The sequence below is a fragment of the Balaenoptera physalus genome (assembly GCF_965194825.1).
Source record: "Balaenoptera physalus genome assembly, chromosome: 1".
Lineage (NCBI taxonomy): Eukaryota > Metazoa > Chordata > Mammalia > Artiodactyla > Balaenopteridae > Balaenoptera > Balaenoptera physalus.
In genome coordinates, this window is record NC_138882.1 from 91469298 (window position 1) to 91488557 (window position 19260).

Consider the following 19260-nt stretch of genomic DNA (forward strand, 5'->3'; position numbering starts at 1 on the left):
AAATAAATTAAATTTTATTTTGCTAACCACTAACCAGGGATCACTTATACATTTTTGTGGACTCCAGTAGGCTACTTTCAAGACCGGCATAGAGCCTGTCAAGAAGATAATGTGAATTATTATGCACTGTCCCTAGAAGCCAAGTCATAGGCTAGCTCTTTCTATTCACTGGCAGTATCTGCTAGATTCTGAGCACTCCCGGGACGTAATTCCAGGGAAATTTATCTTTGTAAGAGTAGTCTGTGAACAGAGCCCTAAACCCATTTTCTGACTGGTTTTCTCTTTTTCCTCTGCCATGTCTTACAAGCTTTATAAAAAGTATGTCTTTTTAAAAAAATAACATTGTATAATAATATTGATGGAGATCGACTCTCTAAGAGGTTCCTCCAACAGATGGGTCCCCTCCCGAGGAGGAAACAGACCGTTAGGAAAGTCCTTCTGACCCCCATTCCCTGGGAGGAGGAGCCGTTGAATCACAGGCCCAGGTGCTCAGGAAATCTCCTGTCACTCTGAGATGGGCCAGGACATGGTGCCATGTCCAAAACTTCTAAATACAGTTCAGGCTGGGTCATCATGACAGATGCCGAACTGGCACCGCTCTGAGGGCTGAAGTGGGAACTCTGACAGTGCTTAAATGCTGCGGCCCCTGGGCTTGAAGCCTTCATGGGCTGGGATTGGGAGAGGCAGTGCAGAGCCTCATGGGGAACAGGGTGGGAGCAACTTTGGCAAGGAAATCCTGCTGCCTCTGCGACACCACCACTCCTTCAGAAGGCAACCAACACCCAATAATATACCAGCTATTTTAGAAGCTGTCAGTTTCTGAACTGCTGGCACACTTGGAGGACACTGTTTCTTCAAAGGTCATTGGGACCGTTCAAGGTAGGTAGGCCTGGGGAGAAACAGAGGCATGCTATGGCCAAGGAATGAATGGAATTAAGTGACCTGGTCAAGATGGTTCGAGGAGTCAGGAATGGAGGTAGGAATATTGACTCCGGGATTCCCAAATCAGCTTTTACACAGAAGACAGTGTTAGGCTGTGTTTTACCCTGCTCCACCCTCTTGGCTATCACCAAAAATCCCACCAGGTTAGACTCCTTTGACAACTCACTCTCCTCTGGGGAGGGCTTTGGAGGCAAAAAAGAAGGCAGGAGAGATACCTGGCAGGTGGACTTTTCCTGGAGGAGTCTGGGAACTTGGGATGTGAGGGTAAGATTCTGAGGTTGGCAAGCATCTTAAGCAGGGGATGGTGAATTGTAAGTACACAGACACTGCTATGAATACAGTTAATCCAGAGTGTTTGTTTCACTCTTAATGCTTGCCCCGTGCCCCAAAAGTAGATTCATTTCTGTTGTTAAAGCATTTTATTTTAGGGTTTCTGAAGGTGGAGTGGATGGTGGATGATTCAAGCTTTGGGGTAAGAAAGACCTGGGTCCTTTTCTTCTCTCTGATGCTTCTGGGTGAGTGGCACTGGGCATGTTACCTTGACTAAGTCTCAGTCATCTCACCTGTCAAATAGGTTATAATGCACAGCTCTCAGGTCTCACCTTGAGGCTCTTGGGAGACTCCCTTAGGCACTAGATCTTTTCTGTCTCCTAAATGTATATTTTCCTTAGCCTGAGCCAGAGGGTGAGAGCTCTTGACAAGGTTGTCAATTTGGAGTCAGGGGACCCTGCAGCCCCCCAGCTCTTTTCTGTCTTTCCCACCTCTTGTGGGGCAGTGCCCTTGGGCTGCTTCTTCAGCTGAGGTTGATCTCTCTGCTTCTCTGTTGAAGGCTAGAATTTGCTCTCGGGGCCCCATTTCCTAACTGAAGATCCAGCCTACATCTTTTCTCAGTGGTCTGCCCTGTTTTCTCTTCTTTCAGATTCTAGTCATTTTCCTTCTCAACTAGTATGGCAGCCATCATGAACCCGGAGTAGACCTACACAAAAACAGGCTTTCTTAGCTGGTATTTTTACTATTCCTTTGCTTTCCCTCCTTCTGCCTTTCCACAATTTCTCCTTCTGACATATTCAATTCTGATAACTTTTGCTCCAGGCCCTGAATTATTTTCTTCATTATGTGATATTTTCCCATTCTACATTTAAAATTTTCTTTGTTAGGATTTGCTTTTCTCCTTTTGAAAGAACACAAACCTTCTTTCTCCCTCTCAAATGTGGATTGGCAAGTGATTGGGAAAAGATCTAACCCTGTGGCCACCTCCCTTTCCAAATTATGGACAGAAATAACATTTAATATACTCCTACTGTGTGCCAGGGGCTTTACTGAGAGCCATGGGCATATCTGTTTTATTGAGGAAATTGGCTCAGGCAGGTTAAGTCACTTGCCCGAAGTCATAAAGCTGGGTCTGTATGATTCTAAAGAAGGACCATGCTCTTTCCCCTTCTTGGCAGCTTCTCTGGAAACCCCACTTCACTGCAGACAGCAGGAACACTTGCTATGTGGGGGTCTAGAGGGTGCAGCAGCTCTGTGTGCAGGAGTCATCCTGTTCCTGAAGGAGAAGACATCTCTGCACCCCATCCCCCACCAGGTAACACACACACACACACACACACACACACACACACACACACACACATACACAAAAGCATCACCAGCTCCAGCATTTGTAGAAGGGCTTGCTCCTTTCCTCATTTTACCCTCGTGATCACAGGCACCTTTTCTTCTTAGGTTCATGTGGAGGAGAGTTAGTATTGAGAATTTTCTAGATGATAGACTGTGACTGCTACTCATAGAAGTGACCAAATTCACTGAATTCATTTGATGCCCCTGAAAGATTTCAGGTTAGACCTTGCCAACTCACGGTCATGGAAGGAAAAGCTACTGGGATTCCAATAGCTTAGATTATGTGTAGAGGTGACCCTTTTGGGATTTTGTTGGGAACACGGCATTCAATTAAAACACCTCATTACTAGGGATATAGTGGTCTCCTGAAGAGGATCAGAAGAATAGCATTCAAGATTCTTGATGTGTTTCCAGCCTTCTTCTCTGGCCACATTTCTTCTCTTGCTTTGCTAAACATACAGCATGGGCTTCCCTGGTGGCGCAGTGGTTGAGAATCTGCCTGCCAATGCAGGGGACACGGGTTTGAGCCCTGGTCTGGGAAGATCCCACATGCCACGGAGCAACTAGGCCCGTGAGCCACAATTACTGAGCCTGCGCATCTGGAGCCTGTGCTCCGCAACAAGAGAGGCCGCGATAGTGAGAGGCCCGTGCACCGCGATGAAAAGTGGCCCCCACTTGCCGCAACTAGAGAAAGCCCTCGCACAGAAACGAAGACCCAACACAGCCAAATATAAATAAATAAATAAATAAATAAACCCAAAGTTAAAAAAAAAAACAAAAAATCCCAAACATACAGCGCTTTATTCATTCATTCATTCATTCATTCATTCATTCAACAAAACCAACATTTTATTGAGTGCATAATAGGTGCCAGACACTGTCCCAGGTGCTGAGGAAACAAGAGGAATCACACAGATGTGGTCTCAATTACTCGCTGTTCTCTAGACCTGCTTGGTAGACTTTACTCCTGTGCCTCTGCCATAAAATTCCCTTTTCCTAGAAGATCCTTCTCCTCCTTCCCCATCTCTTCCTTTTCATCTTGCACACATCTCTCCATTAGGTCCAGAAAAGACTGCCAGGCGGGAAGAAGTTCTTCTTGCCTCTAAACTCCCATAGCATTTTGTTGATACTTCTTTTAGATAATACATGAAAATTAGCATTCATATATCCCTTTTACTACTGGTAAAGTATTTACATAAACACAGACACACACTTTGTTAGTGATTCATAAAAATTTCACAAAGTAGGTACTAATGATATCCTCATTTTGCAAATGATAAAACTAAGGCTCAAAGAGGTGACTTGTTCAAGATTAGACAGTTGGAAAAAGAAGAGATGAACTTTAGAACTTGGTCTTTTGAATTACAGTCCCTCAGCATGCTCTATGCCATGCTGGATTTTGACTCTTCTACTTTTATTAGATTATTTATTAACCTGTCCTGTCTCCTAAGTGATTTTGTAAGTTCCTGAGGACATAGGAACGTATCTTATTTAATTTTGTGCCCCTCACATTACCTAACACATTGCCAGGCTCAGGCTAGATAATCAACTATTATTTGTTGAAAAAATAAATAATTGATTGAATGGATGAATTCAGAAAATTACTGGAGAGGTTGTTATATTTGCCAGCCATTTAGCTCTTTTATTCATCAAACAGGGTGGTTCTTTATGTTTGGCTTGATAGGTTGGGAAGATTTTATTTTATTTATTTATTTTTAACGTTTTTATTGGAGTATAATTGCTTTACAATGGTGTGTTAGCTTCTGGTTTATAACAAAGTGGTTGGGGAGATTTTTTTTTTTTTTTTTAATTATTTTTGGCTGTGTTGGGTCTTCGTTTCTGTGCAAGGGCTTTCTCTAGTTGCGGTGAGCGGGGGCCACTCTTCATCACAGTGCGTGGGCCTCTCACTATCGCGGCCTCTCTTGTTGTGGAGCACAGGCTCCAGACACGCAGGCTCAGTAGTTGTGGCTCACAGGCCCAGTTGCCCCGCGGCATGTGGGATCTTCCCAGACCAGGGCTCGAACCCATGTCCCCTGCATTGGCAGGCAGATTCTCAACCACTGCGCCACCAAGGAAGCCCGGTTGGGGAGATTTTAAACTTAGTGTAGCTGGTGGTGTCCTGAGCATAATTTGAAGGGTATTGCATGTTCCTGGCTATATACTCGAATGTCTATCCTACTTACATGTTTGACATTGCCACCTCCAAGGGCACTGTCTCCTGAAGTCATAGTTAAATTACACTTGTTGCTTGGAAACTGGCTGCTTAGTTCTTCCCCTTTAGCATATTAGCATGGGTTTATTTATTTACTGGTGCTCAGTGAGAATATCCTAACAAGGTATAAGGCAAGTTCTTCCAGGGCCTTTGGGGGAAGGCCTCCTTTTCACATCATGGAAATTAAAAGACCACTGTGGCAGACATCTGATGGTGTTAATGGTAGTAGCTGCTGTGGTGATGGGGGTGTGGGTGGGAGGTTGGGAGTAGCTGTGGTTGCAAAGAGCAAATAAGCACTGGCTTAGGAATGAACTAATGTGTCAATTCACTCAGAAAAACTGCCAAGAGCCTTGTGAAGGGGCTTGTGTTGACAGCTACTGGCCTAAAATTGACTGGTAAATCTTGAAGACCACCCAGTCCATCAGGATGAACTTTTGGAGGACCTCTGGGGCAAGAAGTATTTAGATTAGAATATTGCCACGTGGATTCTGACCAATTTTTGATTATTCCATTTATGCATTTTCTGTGCTTTCATCAAGAATGTTTTCTGAACCGAAAGTTGGTCTCAAAACTTTTAATTTTATGGGGAGGATGAAATAAAATATTTGAAATTAGGATTGTTCTAGAAAATCCAGGACCCATAGTTGTCCTTATTTTTTTCTTGGTCTTCCCGACTACCTTGATCATTGGCATATAATCTTATCTGTTAATTTGATACTTTACTGTTTATAAAGTGCTTTCATATATATAATTATCAGTTGATTTCTCCTCAAGTACAGATACATATTTAATACTGTCAAACACTTCTGTGCCCTGAACTCTGACTTAAGCCTATGTAAACCAAATTACGCACAAGTAGGAACTACTTCAGCTGCCTTTTCTTGTCTCTCAATGCTGTCATTACACACTTCTCAAAGTCCAGACATCTTCCAAGTACCTTCTAATATTATTTTGCTTATGTTCTAGGCTAAACCAAAAGAGTGATTTGACACTGACAGTGATCTTCAGTGATCTCTCTGTCACATTTGTATCTTTTACATGGGGGTGCTGGGAACAGGAAGTGAAATACAACAAAAGAGGGCCTTTTACATTTGTTCTTACTTGTTAAATAATGTTAAGTTAGTGAAGAGACCTAAAATATTCCTGAACGTAACTGCCCTGCTACTGCGAAAGGTAAATTCCCATCTGACCTGGCTTTGAATTTTCTGTTTTCCCCAAAGAACTGATAATGTTCTAGTTTCCATAGAGCTATCGTCTGACCGAGCAGCCTGAACGTTAGCTCTGCATTTCCAAGTTCAGAGTGGGAAGCACAGAACTGTGCAGGTCTAGTTCTAAAAACCGGGCAACAGTTGATGGTGGAAAGAGCATCACCTCTAGTGTCAGACTAAGTCAAATCCCACTGTGACACCCCCTAGTAATATAATGTGAGAAAAGCTTTTTCATCTGCTGGACCTCAGCTTTCTCACTTATAAAGTGGCAGCAATAATGCCTACTTCATAGGGTTTTCTGTGAAAATTACATGAGGCTTAAATATAAATGTATATAAACTATTTAGTGTAGTGCCTGTTGTTTCTCTTCTTTTGTTTGCTTCCACCTGCAAAGCATGCTGGAGCACTAGAGGCTGAACCTTTAATGACAGTGAGCCTTCGTTTGATCAACAAGAAATAGATGTAAAAATGACTGCCGCCACTTCTTTGCAAAGCCTCTTTAAAAGGCTTAGATCTAAGGGATGACGTTGGGTCCTTGCCTGTGGTCTGCACGTCAGTGAGAGAGGTGCTGGTTGTCAGGTGGAGAGTGCTTTAGGCAGCTGAAGGATATGTGCTCTCAGTCTCCCTAATTGGATTATTGGCATGGGAATTGCAGGCTTCAGGTTACCGTCCCCCTTTTTCCCAAATAGAACTTGGAGGGCATGGAGGGCTCAGAGACTTCATTCCATTACTAAAGTCATCTAACAGGCTCATTTGAGTGTTTGCTATCATCATAATTTTAGTTTAATCCAACCTGGGTTATAGTTCATTCCCTTGAAGCTCTGGACTGGGTATCAAATTTGGGCTCAGTCCGTACTCAGGTCAGTGCCAAATGCTCTCCTTCTGCCGTGTTTAGAATTACTCTATGAAAAGTTTCATCACCAGATTTTGCTAAGCTACCTGATAAAATCTGATGTCCCAGAACCAATTTCCACTGCAGAGGTCCTCTGGGAATAGGAATTTACTTGAGCCTGGTACAGAGAGTGCTACCTGGGTTATAGCTTCTGATGTCTCCTATGGTGTGAATGGGAGCCCTGAGATGACTGTGGGTGGGTCTTGGTTTTAGAGGCTTTGGGAGTTAAGAAGTAGGCCAAGGAGTGGTTGCCCTGCCAGTATCAGATAGGGGGTACCACTCAATGTAGTCATGTCCCAGTTATTGGCAGAAACAAAAACAAGAATGATTGTTTGATTATCATCTGGTTTAGGTCTTTCTTTTTGAATTGTTTCAAGCTATTTTCTCCCTTGGGTAAAATATGACAGCTGAGGTCCAGTCTCATGGAAGTGGCTTGTGCATCTCATCTCAGAAAATTCAACGTCTCTTATCTGACTCTGCAGTAGTCTTCTACCACCCATCTTCCACATTGAAACCAGGCTATCGTGTATCATTCATTCAGGAGATGTGGCAAAGCATGAAACTCAGTTTATGGAATTCATAGTCTAGAAGGGAAGACCCAACCATCATCACCTACATTTAAAAGAAAACTTTGGTATAAAGAAAATAAAGTCTAAACTCCTTATTATGACACACACATTTCTCCTAAAATATAAACTCCACGTGGCCAGGGATTTTTGTTTTTTCCCAGATGATGTCTCAAGAATCTAGAAAAGTGATTGGCACATACTCAATGTTAAATAAGTTGTTGTTTAATTGCGTTGAACCTGATTTTCCAACTTATCTCTTATCTCACCTCCCCTCTTCCCTTATGTATTTTTAAGCTCTGGCCATATCTGTGTGCTTGTAATTTTCTAAAAATGACAAGTTCTTACTTATGCTATTCCCACTACCTGAGATTCTGTCCCCATACTTTCTTTGCTTGCTCATATTGAACTCATATAAAGCGCATATAGATTTCAAACCCACTCTCAAATGTCACCTCGTGACGTCTTCTTGATCCTCTTGCCCATTGGCTTGTTTGCTCTTCAAAGCTCCTGGTAGTACTTTGCTCCTCTACATCTGCCAGAGCACCTATCGCAGTCCATCTTCTTTAACAGTTTCTGTATCCTTCCTACCCGATTGTGAGCTCCTTCAGAGCAAGAACCTGTTTTGCCTGTCTTCGTACATGAATACACACCCTGGTCTATACAAAGCAGAAATGTTTGGTGGAATAAAAATGGAATTAAATATAATTTCATATGCCTGCAATCCTTAGGAGGTAGAACCGATGCAATTTGGATTTGGCTGTCCATAATATTTGAAATGGAGATAATAATAATAACTCTTAGAGTTGTTCTATTAAATGATGGTATGTATGTAAGGTCTTAGCAGAGTGCCAGTAAGTGCTCAATAGGTGTTGACCATTAACTCTTTGGTTGGGATAGTTGTTGTGAGCTTATATTCGTCTCACTGTCCAAAGTCACTAACATTGTTATCAGCAGAACCGTTAGATTCTGTCTTTATCATACAGATATAAATGTAATTTTTGAGAAGGAAGGTATCTTTTCCTTGACCTTGATAGGAAAATAAGGAAATAGTAAAGATAAGGAAACTGAAGCTTGGTGAAATGAGGTGACTTTCCAAGACCCCACTCTTGGTGAGTAGCAGAGCCCTAAAAGTAAATGTGCCTTGCTACCTGTAGTAAGAAATGATTCCTTAAAATTATTAGTTAAGTGGAGATGAAAATCACCTGGCAGACTATGAAATATGTTCTAATAATGTCTAATTTTTTAAAAAAATATTTATTTATTTTGGCTGCGCCGGGTCTTAGTTGCGGCAGGCAGGATCGTTTAGTGGCGGCATGTGGGATCTTTTAGTTGTGGCATGCGGACTCTTAGTTGAGGCATGCATGAGGGATCTAGTTCCCCGACCAGGGATCGAACCCAGGCCCCCTGCATTGTGAGCGTGGAGTCCTACCCACTGGACCACTGGGGAAGTCCCCTAATTTTGAAATGAAGTCAAAGAACACATAACTCAGGCTTTTTCTATACATGTCAACCAAATCAGCTTATCGTGGTTGGGTTGCTGCTGTTAGACTTGGTGGTCTTTAAGCTGTACTACGAATCCATCCGTTGAACATTAAACTTAAAAGGGACTTTATAGCAGCCCTAATTAAATGTGCATGTGCTGTGCTATAAAGATCAAGGAAAATAGGGACCAGAATAGTTATGTGACTTGGCCAAGATCAAACATGTTAAGCTATTTCAGTTGTAAGGATGGCCAAAACAGTTGAAGGGTCTTACAGAATTGCTGACTGCTTTGGCCAGGGATGAATGTAGTATGATCTTGGGGAGACCTGATTGTTGATTCAGGAGGCAGAAGACCTACTTTGTAGGCCATGTTGTTTTCAATTTTTCTTAGTCTCAATTTCCTCATCCACAAAATGGACATAAAAGTATAGGCCATATCTAGCTCATCACATGGAAGGATATATTAGATAATATGTAAAATATAAATTAAGAAACTATTTTATTATTGCTACTATTTTGTATGAGTTGAGAACTGGAATTCTCTCTAAGCTAAACTCAACTTTCTCTGGGAACTTAACGTTAAAGGTATCCATTTTCTCAATATGAAATAGATCAGAGATAGAAAATGAGTGACACAATGACCGGATGGTTAGATTCTCTTTTTTAGAGAGATTTTTTTTTTGGATGGTAATAGATATGTTAGCTTGACCCTATGAGTCAGTCACATGATATTCTCCAGTGACTTGTAACTGGCTTAGCGCAGGTTCCCAAAGTTTTCTTCTTTAACTTCCTTAGTTATGTATAACTTTATCATTTATGTTCTGACTTACTAAAACTTTCCTTGTTAAAATACTACTCACAAGAGACGTCTGATGGCCAAGAAATCTTTCCAGGTCATTCAAATGAGTTCCTAGTGGTTATTTTTTGAAGGCAGGAAGTCACAAGTTGCCAAGAATGAAAAAACCTTGAAAACACAGAGGTGTTTTCTGATCTTCAAAAGACTGATTATATTTCTGAATGGATGACCTGATTTGATTGAAATAACCCACCCGCTATGTATACATTTCTTACATTCATGACTTAGGTAACTTGATTATACATTCTGATTAATACCTGAAATAATTGATATGGTTAGCCTAAGTATTTTATATAACTATGATTTAGAAATATATTTTACAAAGGATTAAACTTTATTTTTACCTAGGCTGTTGATGTGGACTCTGAGATTACTATTTTAAGGGTATTGTAGAGTAGTTTATGTCACAGGTAGCCCTCATTACTCTAGGGGTTAAAAACAAACTATATAAAATATAATACTAATTTTGTTTCCAACCTATGGCAGTTAAGAAACAACCAAGAATGGAAAATTCCATGGTACATTCATGTGACTGAAAATGTGGGCTGGTGCCTGCATTCTGTATATAAAAGTCACTTGGACTCTATTTTGTGAGGGAGTGAGAGTTCAGGAGCACAGAGTATTTCCAGGGAAACAAATAACTGTCTCTGAAAATCCTCTTCATGGGAAAATACTGCCTATGCCTCCACATCTTGTCCATTTCTTTATTTGTAACCATGGGTTCCCCAGGAATGTTCCAGCCCTCTCAGATCCCTCTGTTTTCTGAATTCCTATGAGACATACAGGAAAATATGTAATAGTGTGGAAAACTGCATGGTAGTATTTGTCTTAGTCTCTGATTATTTGCGAATGCTCCCAGTTTCCACTTGTACTGTAAATACCTTTAAGAGGAGCCCCATTGTGTACTTTGATATTTCCCAGAATCTAGCACAGTACTGGGCACATAGTAAGCACTCAGTAGACGCATAATTAATCAACACTAACTGGGAAATTTCCCAAGGTCTGGATTCTGTTTCAAATTATCTGCATGGTATCTCATATAGGGCCACATGCTGATAGGTGCTTATTGATGGGTTTGATTGAAACTATAAACAGAATACTAACTCAATTCTTTAACTCCTATGATAATGTGAATTTGAACTCCCAGTCTTTTTTCTCATTTAACTTGTCTTTCCCAGACAGTTTTAAATTTGATGCTTCTACAGTTTTTTAAACTCCAACTTATCAATTTCTTCTTTCACAAATCATGGTTTTGGTGTTTTACCTAAAAAAAAAACATGAACAACTAACAATCTATATTACAAATGATTGGCCATTGAGTTACTTAGAACTAAAGTCCCAATTAAGCAATTTGTATAATGATCTTTGAAAAGGATTATCTCTTTTGACTTATTTACATGTATTTTGGACTTTTTCCTAAATAAAAGTTTTTAAGTAGAAGAAAAAAATTTTTGATGCTTCTAATTGAGGTCACCTGGGTTATCACTGAAAGTTGCATTAGGATGGAGTCTTACATTCTTTAAGCCATTAGAGGTGGAAGAGATTATAAGAGATTTCAGTTCAGTCCTTTTAATTGTACTATGAAGAAATAGGTCCATTGTGGCTAAGTGACTTGTCCAAGGTTATTCATCAATCCATTTAATGTTACATTTTGAGTACCTGTTTTATTCCAGATGACATAGAGAGTTAAGAGCAGTCTCTTACTTCCTAAATCTCCAGCCACAGTTCCCATTCCAATCCTAACCTCTAGTTGGCTGCCTTAAAAATATTATCACTTAGCGCAGTGATATCTTTCCTTTCCTTTCCTCCTTCCTAAACACACATTGGAGAAATTATATGTCCAAAATTTTTGCTGGGCCCTGCCTCTTTCCAACTGTTTCATAACCGTAGCACTTTATGGTAAGGAGATTTCATAACACTTTGCTTCCAAAGGTAGGACAAGACTATTTTTTAAAAATCTTGCTTCAAGAAGTTCTTGAAAAATTCACAATTTTAGTGATAAGTGAGGATCTCTTGGCATATCGCAGAAACAAAATAGGATTTGGGAATCCATGTCTCAAGGGATCAGATTACCATGTTTGGAGAGTGTGTGAGGATATCATGGCTCTGCTACTGAAAAGCAGATAGCATCAGGCTGGGATACAGCCTGATTGTCACTCAACAGCTCTCACCTTAGAAAAGTAGCTCCACTTTTCTGTACTTGAAGGAGACAAATATTAGCTCCTGTTTAGTCCAAGATATAAAATGATATGCTTAGACATGTAGTATCTAGTCATATAGCTTTTTAATGTTTTTGATGAAGATGGTGACTGGACCAGTGATTGTGGATAAACTAAAGATTTTGGGCAGAGACTTCCCTGTTATTTAGGAGCTTGGTTCAGTTCTGCAGTGTGCTGAATATCTTCAGCAGTGATGCTGCCCGGGTTTGAGAGAGGAACACATTAGGGCTAGAAGAAAAGAAAATTAAAGGTGTCATGAGAGGGCTTGTTCACAGGCCCAGAAACCTGCTCCAGTTAGTGAGGATGGCAGCAAGATGATATGGCTTTCTGTCCCAGCCTCCTTCCATCCTGCTAGTGTCAAGGACTGGTACCCAAGAGGTCCTGACCTTTGACAGCAGTGAAAAGCCAGTTGTCAGAGTAAGACATCATTGTTTTCAACCTTTCTTTATGTATGTATTTAATTATGGGGGAAGCAGTCGGAATCCTAGATGTTAAGGGTGAGTTAGAGAAATAGGTTCTTAGGCTTGGCTTGCAGTATCGTTTGACATAAGGAAACTGTACTAGCTAATCCAAGTTTGGAAAATATTAGGAGATAAAGTTCTTGGCATAGGGCCTCTAAAAGTAAAAAACCTGAAAAATTACAGAAAATTCTCTAGTAGATCTGACTCTAGGCTTCTCCATCGGTCTACATCCCCCCTGTCCCCCCCCCCCCCACCCCACTGCCAGCCCGCTCTTCATGAGAACAGAAGACGAAAGAGGAAAGGACCATCTGGCCCAGCATGCCAGCTTTTTATTTGGTTGCTCTCAATCCTACCTTCCTGTTTGGATCAGCCCTCCCCTCTGCCCATACTTCAGAAACCAATCAAGGTGTCTCCTAAACTCATTTATTCCCTTTGTTTCAACTGCCTTCTTGGGTAACTTTTTCCATATGCTTACATCCTTGCCTCACAACAGACTTTTTTTTTTTCATCCAAAATGGCCTGATTAGAGTTAGGAAAAGCCATTTACTCAAGTATACAGCAAAGTGTTTCTAAATATCCCAAATAACTTTTCATTACTTTTGATGACCAGGATATATAAATGGAGGAAAACTCACTGTGTTTAAAAATAACTGACTGAAGGAGAGTGATGCTGAGTGGTATGGAATTAAAGAACACATTGTTGTTAGCATTGAATCTTTTCCCCCAAGTTAAATGGTCTAATCCAGACTTGCAGCTGTAGTCTGTGATTATTATTATTTTTAAAATTTGGCATTTGTCTATTTTGTTGCTCCAGTTTGGCTTCATTCCCTTCAACATGGTGACATTAGTACTCTTTATGTTGCCTATTGTGGACCAATTTTCTTCAGCTGTTGCTAAAACTTACTAAAATGCCAGATGTCATGTTGGAAACACGAAACCTGAAAGAAGGTCATAAATCACAAAAACAAACCATTAAAAAAAAAATAATAAAATACGCTGAGTGCTGTGCTCTGGAGCTTCCCAGCTTTAAGTCTCCTTTTGTTCACCCCTCTCCCCACCCCATCGTGCTCCCTACCCTGCCTCCATCTTTTAGGGCCAGGGGTGTGGAGGGAGCTCAGCAGTTTCTCACCTAAGTCTTGACTGTTTATTTTGCAGATTCCGAGCAGAGCACTGGTTCAGACTCTGAGGTGATCACTGAGCGGTCTTCCTGCTCCTTTGACACTCACACTGACCTGGGCCCTGGTGCTGCAGGCCCTGTGCCTGCTGCCATGTCTTCCATGGAGGAGATTCAGGTGGAGCTGCAGTGTGCTGACCTCTGGAAGAGGTTCCATGACATTGGAACCGAGATGATCATCACCAAAGCAGGCAGGTAAGGACAAGTTCCTTTGAATAGCCACATTCGAAGAAGAGGAAATCAAATGTAGGAGCTGTTACATTTTTCTTTTCACTTATTTGTGGTAGTAGCATTGGTGCAGCCAAAGCAACTCACACTCACTTTTCAGCATCTGGATGTCTTGATAAAGTGCTTTTCTTGTGTTTACTGTGATTTTGCTACTTTCCTCCAAGGACCACTCAAACCTAAATCACCTCTACCCTCACAAACATTTTCTGCCTGCAAGTGTATTCCAGCTAATACTGGAGATCCATGGTGCATAACAGTCAAACAATAGATTTCCAAAGCAAGTGTTACTTCACCAACCAATGTTTTCAAGAGAAAAAGCTTGCATCTTCTAAGGCATTTAAATCAGCCAGGTATTTTTGTAAGAATTTTGTTTTTGGTAAAATTTGGGCTTGGTGCATTTTTGGAGCCCTGCTGATCGATCCACTGTGTTTTATAGTTGGCTTGAAATGTGATTACTTTAATGGGACCTGGTGGAAACTCTTGCAAAATGATTTATGTAGGATGATAAAAGTTTTAAAAACACAGCGTATCTTGAAATAAACACTGTTAATTAAGCTACTCTTTATTGGTATCTTTAAATTTTTCATGGTTAGGTATCTGTTTTGTGCTGGATATTCAACATGTATTTCATTATTTAAACTTCACGGGAATCCTATGAGGTAGGATGTGATAATCCCATATATGGATGAGGATGCAAAAGCTGGAAGAAGTTAATTAACTTGACTAAGGCCACACAGGTAGTAAAGGGCAGCTCCAGAATTCTGCACAAATCTGTTTGGCTCCAAAACAATTGTCTCAACTATTTGTAAGTCTGCACTGTTAAGAAATGGTTATAGCTTTTGCCCCTTGGATTTAAAATGAAAATGATTTAAATCAAAATAAATTTGGACTGAGTTTATTAGTATATAGGAATAGTTCACTGAAATTAAAATAATTATAGTGCTTTCATATTTACAAAGTCAATCCACTGTCTCACATCACAGAGACCAAAAAGACTTACCTCATTGATCATAAGCTGTCTTCATGCACATAGACATTTAAAGTAAAAGCATAGTTTGATTGGGTCTAGTTCACTTGAATGCATATAGAGAAACCTCTCAATACAATAATATATCACATAAAGGTGAGCTTAAAATGAACCTGAAGTCTTATTCATTTTCATCCTCCTCTGTAAACCCTCTTCCTTCTTTAAGTTTTAGTAGAGAATAAAACCATTAAAAAGCTTCTTAGGAGGAGCAATTTTGAAGGAGAATTACTTTCAAAATTACTTTCCAGAATTACTTGTTTTTAAAATTGAAGTATAGTTGATTTACAATGTTGTGTTAATTTCTGCTGTACAGCAAAGTAATTCAGTTATACACACACACACACACATATACACATTATTTTTTATATTCTTTTTCATTATGGTTTATCAGAGGATAGTGAGTATAGTTCCCTGTGCTATACAGTAGGACCTTGTTGTTTATCCAGAATTACTTTCAAAAACCATCTCTTTTTTGTTGCTTGGGTTTCAGTCTACATCTTGAGTCTACATTCTGAGATATGACTTGGAAGGAAACAGCAATTCAAGGAAAAAGTTTTTACTCTTTTTCTTAGTTTTTGGCAAGGGCATTGGTTTGGTGAGAGGGGAAATATTACTTTTTTTATCTGTAAGATTTTCCAGTTTTTATTTTGGGTCTTTACTTACTACTATTATGTCTGTGTATTTTAGTCACTTGTGTTCCTGATATCATTCCCTTGTTCCCTGCACTTCAGTGAATTCAGTTTACCTGAGCACCTCCTTGACAATTCTCCTGTGACCTCACTTCATGATTTTCTGCAATGTTTACTTTTCCATATCTCTGCCTTCACAAATTCACGTTGACACCTGAATATATCCAGAGATTCCCAGCACAGACATACAGTTTGTTCTTTAATCATATCCCTTTATTTAGGTTTAGAAACTACATTCATTGCTTCCATATTGGAGTGCCTCAGCTGTTGCTGTTGCTACCAGTAACTCTGCTCAAGTAATTCCAGAACCACTCAGAAACATGCAAAGAAGTCTTTATCTTCTGTGAATTTTTGTCATTCCCTCCCCATCCCCCAAGTTGATTCTTTCCTTTTCACTTCATTTTTCTTCCTATGTAGTGTCTTTTTCATTTTTAACTCCAATTTCCATTTTCTTAGTTACTGTTAGTTATGTATGACTCTCTGTTCTTTTCCCCTCTCAGAAGATCTTAGTCACCATCTACTTCTTCTCACATCCCAAACTATAATCCCGTTGATTCAGAACTACTGTAGTCTACAGAGCCCTCAATCTTTGAATGCACCAACAAAACCTGCATGATCAGCACCATGGACAGAGGTGTTTGTAGGGATAAACGGGTTTGGAAGTCAAAAGAATTGGCCTAAATTTAGGCATAAAATTAAAACCAAACACATCTCATTTTATGAATATGAAAGATTAATTTTTCTCTAGGGTGTTATGACATTACTTGATATTCTGTGCTAAAATACTGACAAAAAGAAAAAGCAACTTTGGTCAGATTTTAAGAATTGTCATAGAATTTTAAAGCAAAAGGTCACCTTAAGGATTATTTAGTTCCTTTCCTCTGTTTTATAGATGGTGAGGTTAAATGGCTTATCCAGAGCCACACAGCTCATTCATTTTAGAACCTGAGTTCTGAAAAGAGACAGGTAGCTTCTCCACTCAAGGTCATATAAGTGTTCCAGACAAAACAGGTATTGAATTTAAAGACATCTTAACCCCTTTTTAAAAAGTCATCAAGAAAATAAATTTATCTCTTTCAATGTAATGCAGCCTCTTTAGATGGCTGAGAGGAACCACATTTTCTTATCTCAGATAGCAAGGGAGAGGACTTTCCATCTCTGGCAAGATGCTCTCCAAATATTTATATATACAGGGCAATCATAAATCATTGCTATTAAGTCGGGAATTAACGATCTATATATACATGTATAGACCAAGGTTCCCAAAGTTTTGGAAAGAGTTAATGTGGGTCAAAGTGCCTCACCTATAGTGAATGTTAGATTTAGTCATTATGAGCAACCCACCATCAAATTTCATTAGCCAACCATAAGACTAAAATATAAGGCTTTTGGGACTTCCCTGGTGGCACAGTGGTTAAAAATCCACCTGCCAATGCAGGGGACACAGGTTCAATCCCTGGTCCGGGAAGATCCCACATGCAGCAGAGCAACTAAGCCCGTGTGCCACAACTACTGAGCCTGCACTCTGGAGCCGGCGAGCCACAATTACTAAGCCCACATGCCACAACTACTGAAGCCTGTGTGCCCTAGAGCCCGTGCTCTGCAACTGCAGCAAGAGAAGACACCGCAATGAGAAGCTCGCGCACCGCAAATGAGGCATAGCCCCCGCTCGCGCCAACTAGCGAAAGCCTGCGCCCAGCAACAAAGACCCAACACAGTCAAAAATAAATAAATACATTTAAAATAAAATAAAATATAAGGCTTTCTAATTAAGCTTGTGAGGGTAGAGAAAGAAAATCTAAAATGATATACCAATAGAAGCTTCTGAAAAGTTATAAAGTGGGAAAGAATTGGTAATAGATTATTCTTTGCAAATGTTTAAGAATTAGCCATCATCCCTGTTGAAGGTCTGTGGTCCCTCTGTGCTTTCCCCCCAAATATGATTTTGATGTCACCAATCTATTACCAGAGGATATTTGCTTTTTGAGTTGTTTTTGTTGAGTAGTAGAGTGTGTGACTAGCACAGAAAGCCTGTCATGTAAACAACCAATGCACACTTGCAAGATGGCTGTCTGGGGTCAGGGTATGGTCTATGGCCATGAAATGGAGCAAAGCCAATTAGGCCATATGTGAATCAAGCCTGTGACCTTGACCTCATTAGCACCGTGCTCTGCCCAGCTCAACTAACTGGCCCCAGATGGTTAAGTTTAATGCAACATTTTGTGTACAAGTACTCTAGAGCACATTCAGGGCAATCCAAATTTTTGAACCAAGCACTTCTTATGTCTGGTTCCTAAATGCATGACATGCACAAGAGCTTGATGTTTTTCTTCTTTCTTATGATTAAAGAAGAATGGTGAATTTTATTTTAGTCTCCTCGAAACTCAATACCTCTTTTGGGCTGTTCTCTCTCCTCCTCTTCAATTATGAGAGTAGTTGTAAAGTGTCATATCCTGACCTCGCTTGCTTTGGCAAGTTTAACAAGCCATTGTGGTAGAAACAAGGTATTGCCCAGAGGCCACTAGAATTCATTTGGTATTTGCTCCCTATTCTGCAGTGTCCTTCCTCTGACACACACGTTGACAGCCTGAGAACTTGCAGAAATTTTTCTACAGTTTTATGCATAAAAAAAAAGACTTTGGTGGTCCTTCATTTGGGAACTGGTAGCACATTCCTTTTTTTCTTCTTTTCTTGAGATATTATTTTTAGAGTGGTCATTTTCAAATAGACTCAATCAGAAAATATTTCATGATTACTACAATCAACTGTGACAAGCTACTTGGGGAATAAGAAGAATATAAGTTATTCAAGTATATTAAGTATAAGAGTATAAGTATATTTAAGAATGTTATAGTCTAATAGGAAATGTATATACACACATTCTATCTATCTATCTATCTATCTATCTATCTCTTGTCTATCCATCTATCTCACATTAAAGATTAACTAATACTATAAAACAAGTTATGGTATGAGGTCTTTGAGTGTATGAATAATCAAACAGTTCAATTTAAGTTAAGAAGAGGTGCTATTTCAACAATGTAAATCCTCAGCATATTTGATAGTGATAATTTCCAAAGTGAAAAAAAACAGCCAACTTTGAGGATTAGAGGATATCGGACTTTGTGCGCTTAGCATTCCTATTAAGAAGAGACTCATCAAGCTTTTACTCTTGCTACTTCTCCCCCTCTGACTGCTGAGCTTCCTACATTATTCCCATCCACAGGAGGATGTTTCCTGCCATGAGAGTGAAAATCACTGGCCTGGATCCACACCAGCAGTACTACATAGCAATGGACATTGTACCTGTGGACAATAAAAGATACAGGTAAGGATGACTGAGATGTGGAACTGTGGGCATCACCAGTATCCCAGGATGGTTCTATAAACTCATTAGATGAAACATTTTAACAATGCACTGTACAATGTACTGGATAGGGAACAAGGATGGAGGACATGCCAATGGCCTGTGGCAGAACACCAGACAGGAAGTAGTCACTAGAGGTAGGAAGTCAGAACCAGTAATGGTTTGGTCTGGAATCCTCCTTATATCTATCTAAAGAGTGGGATTGTATAATGTCTGCCAGAGTAGCAAAAATCAAATGGATCTTAAGTCTAAAACTAATTCACTTAACATTGAAAATGATTAACACATTGAATGATTTGGTTTATGAAATACTA

General features: G+C 39.9%; 1 protein-coding gene across 3 annotated transcripts in view; it reads left to right on the top strand.

Moving 5' to 3' along the window:
* Positions 1-19260, top strand: part of TBX15 (T-box transcription factor 15) — a 109283-nt gene that overhangs the window by 45759 nt on the left and 44264 nt on the right. For 2 of the 3 annotated variants that reach the window (XM_082458912.1, XM_082458913.1), the window contains exons 2-3: positions 13617-13830; positions 18806-18907. In XM_082458912.1, the coding sequence (XP_082315038.1) occupies positions 13617-13830; positions 18806-18907 (316 nt within the window). Of the gene's footprint in view, positions 1-603; positions 880-13616; positions 13831-18805; positions 18908-19260 lie in introns of those variants that run through there. The other variant, XM_082458914.1, reaches the window with a different exon arrangement.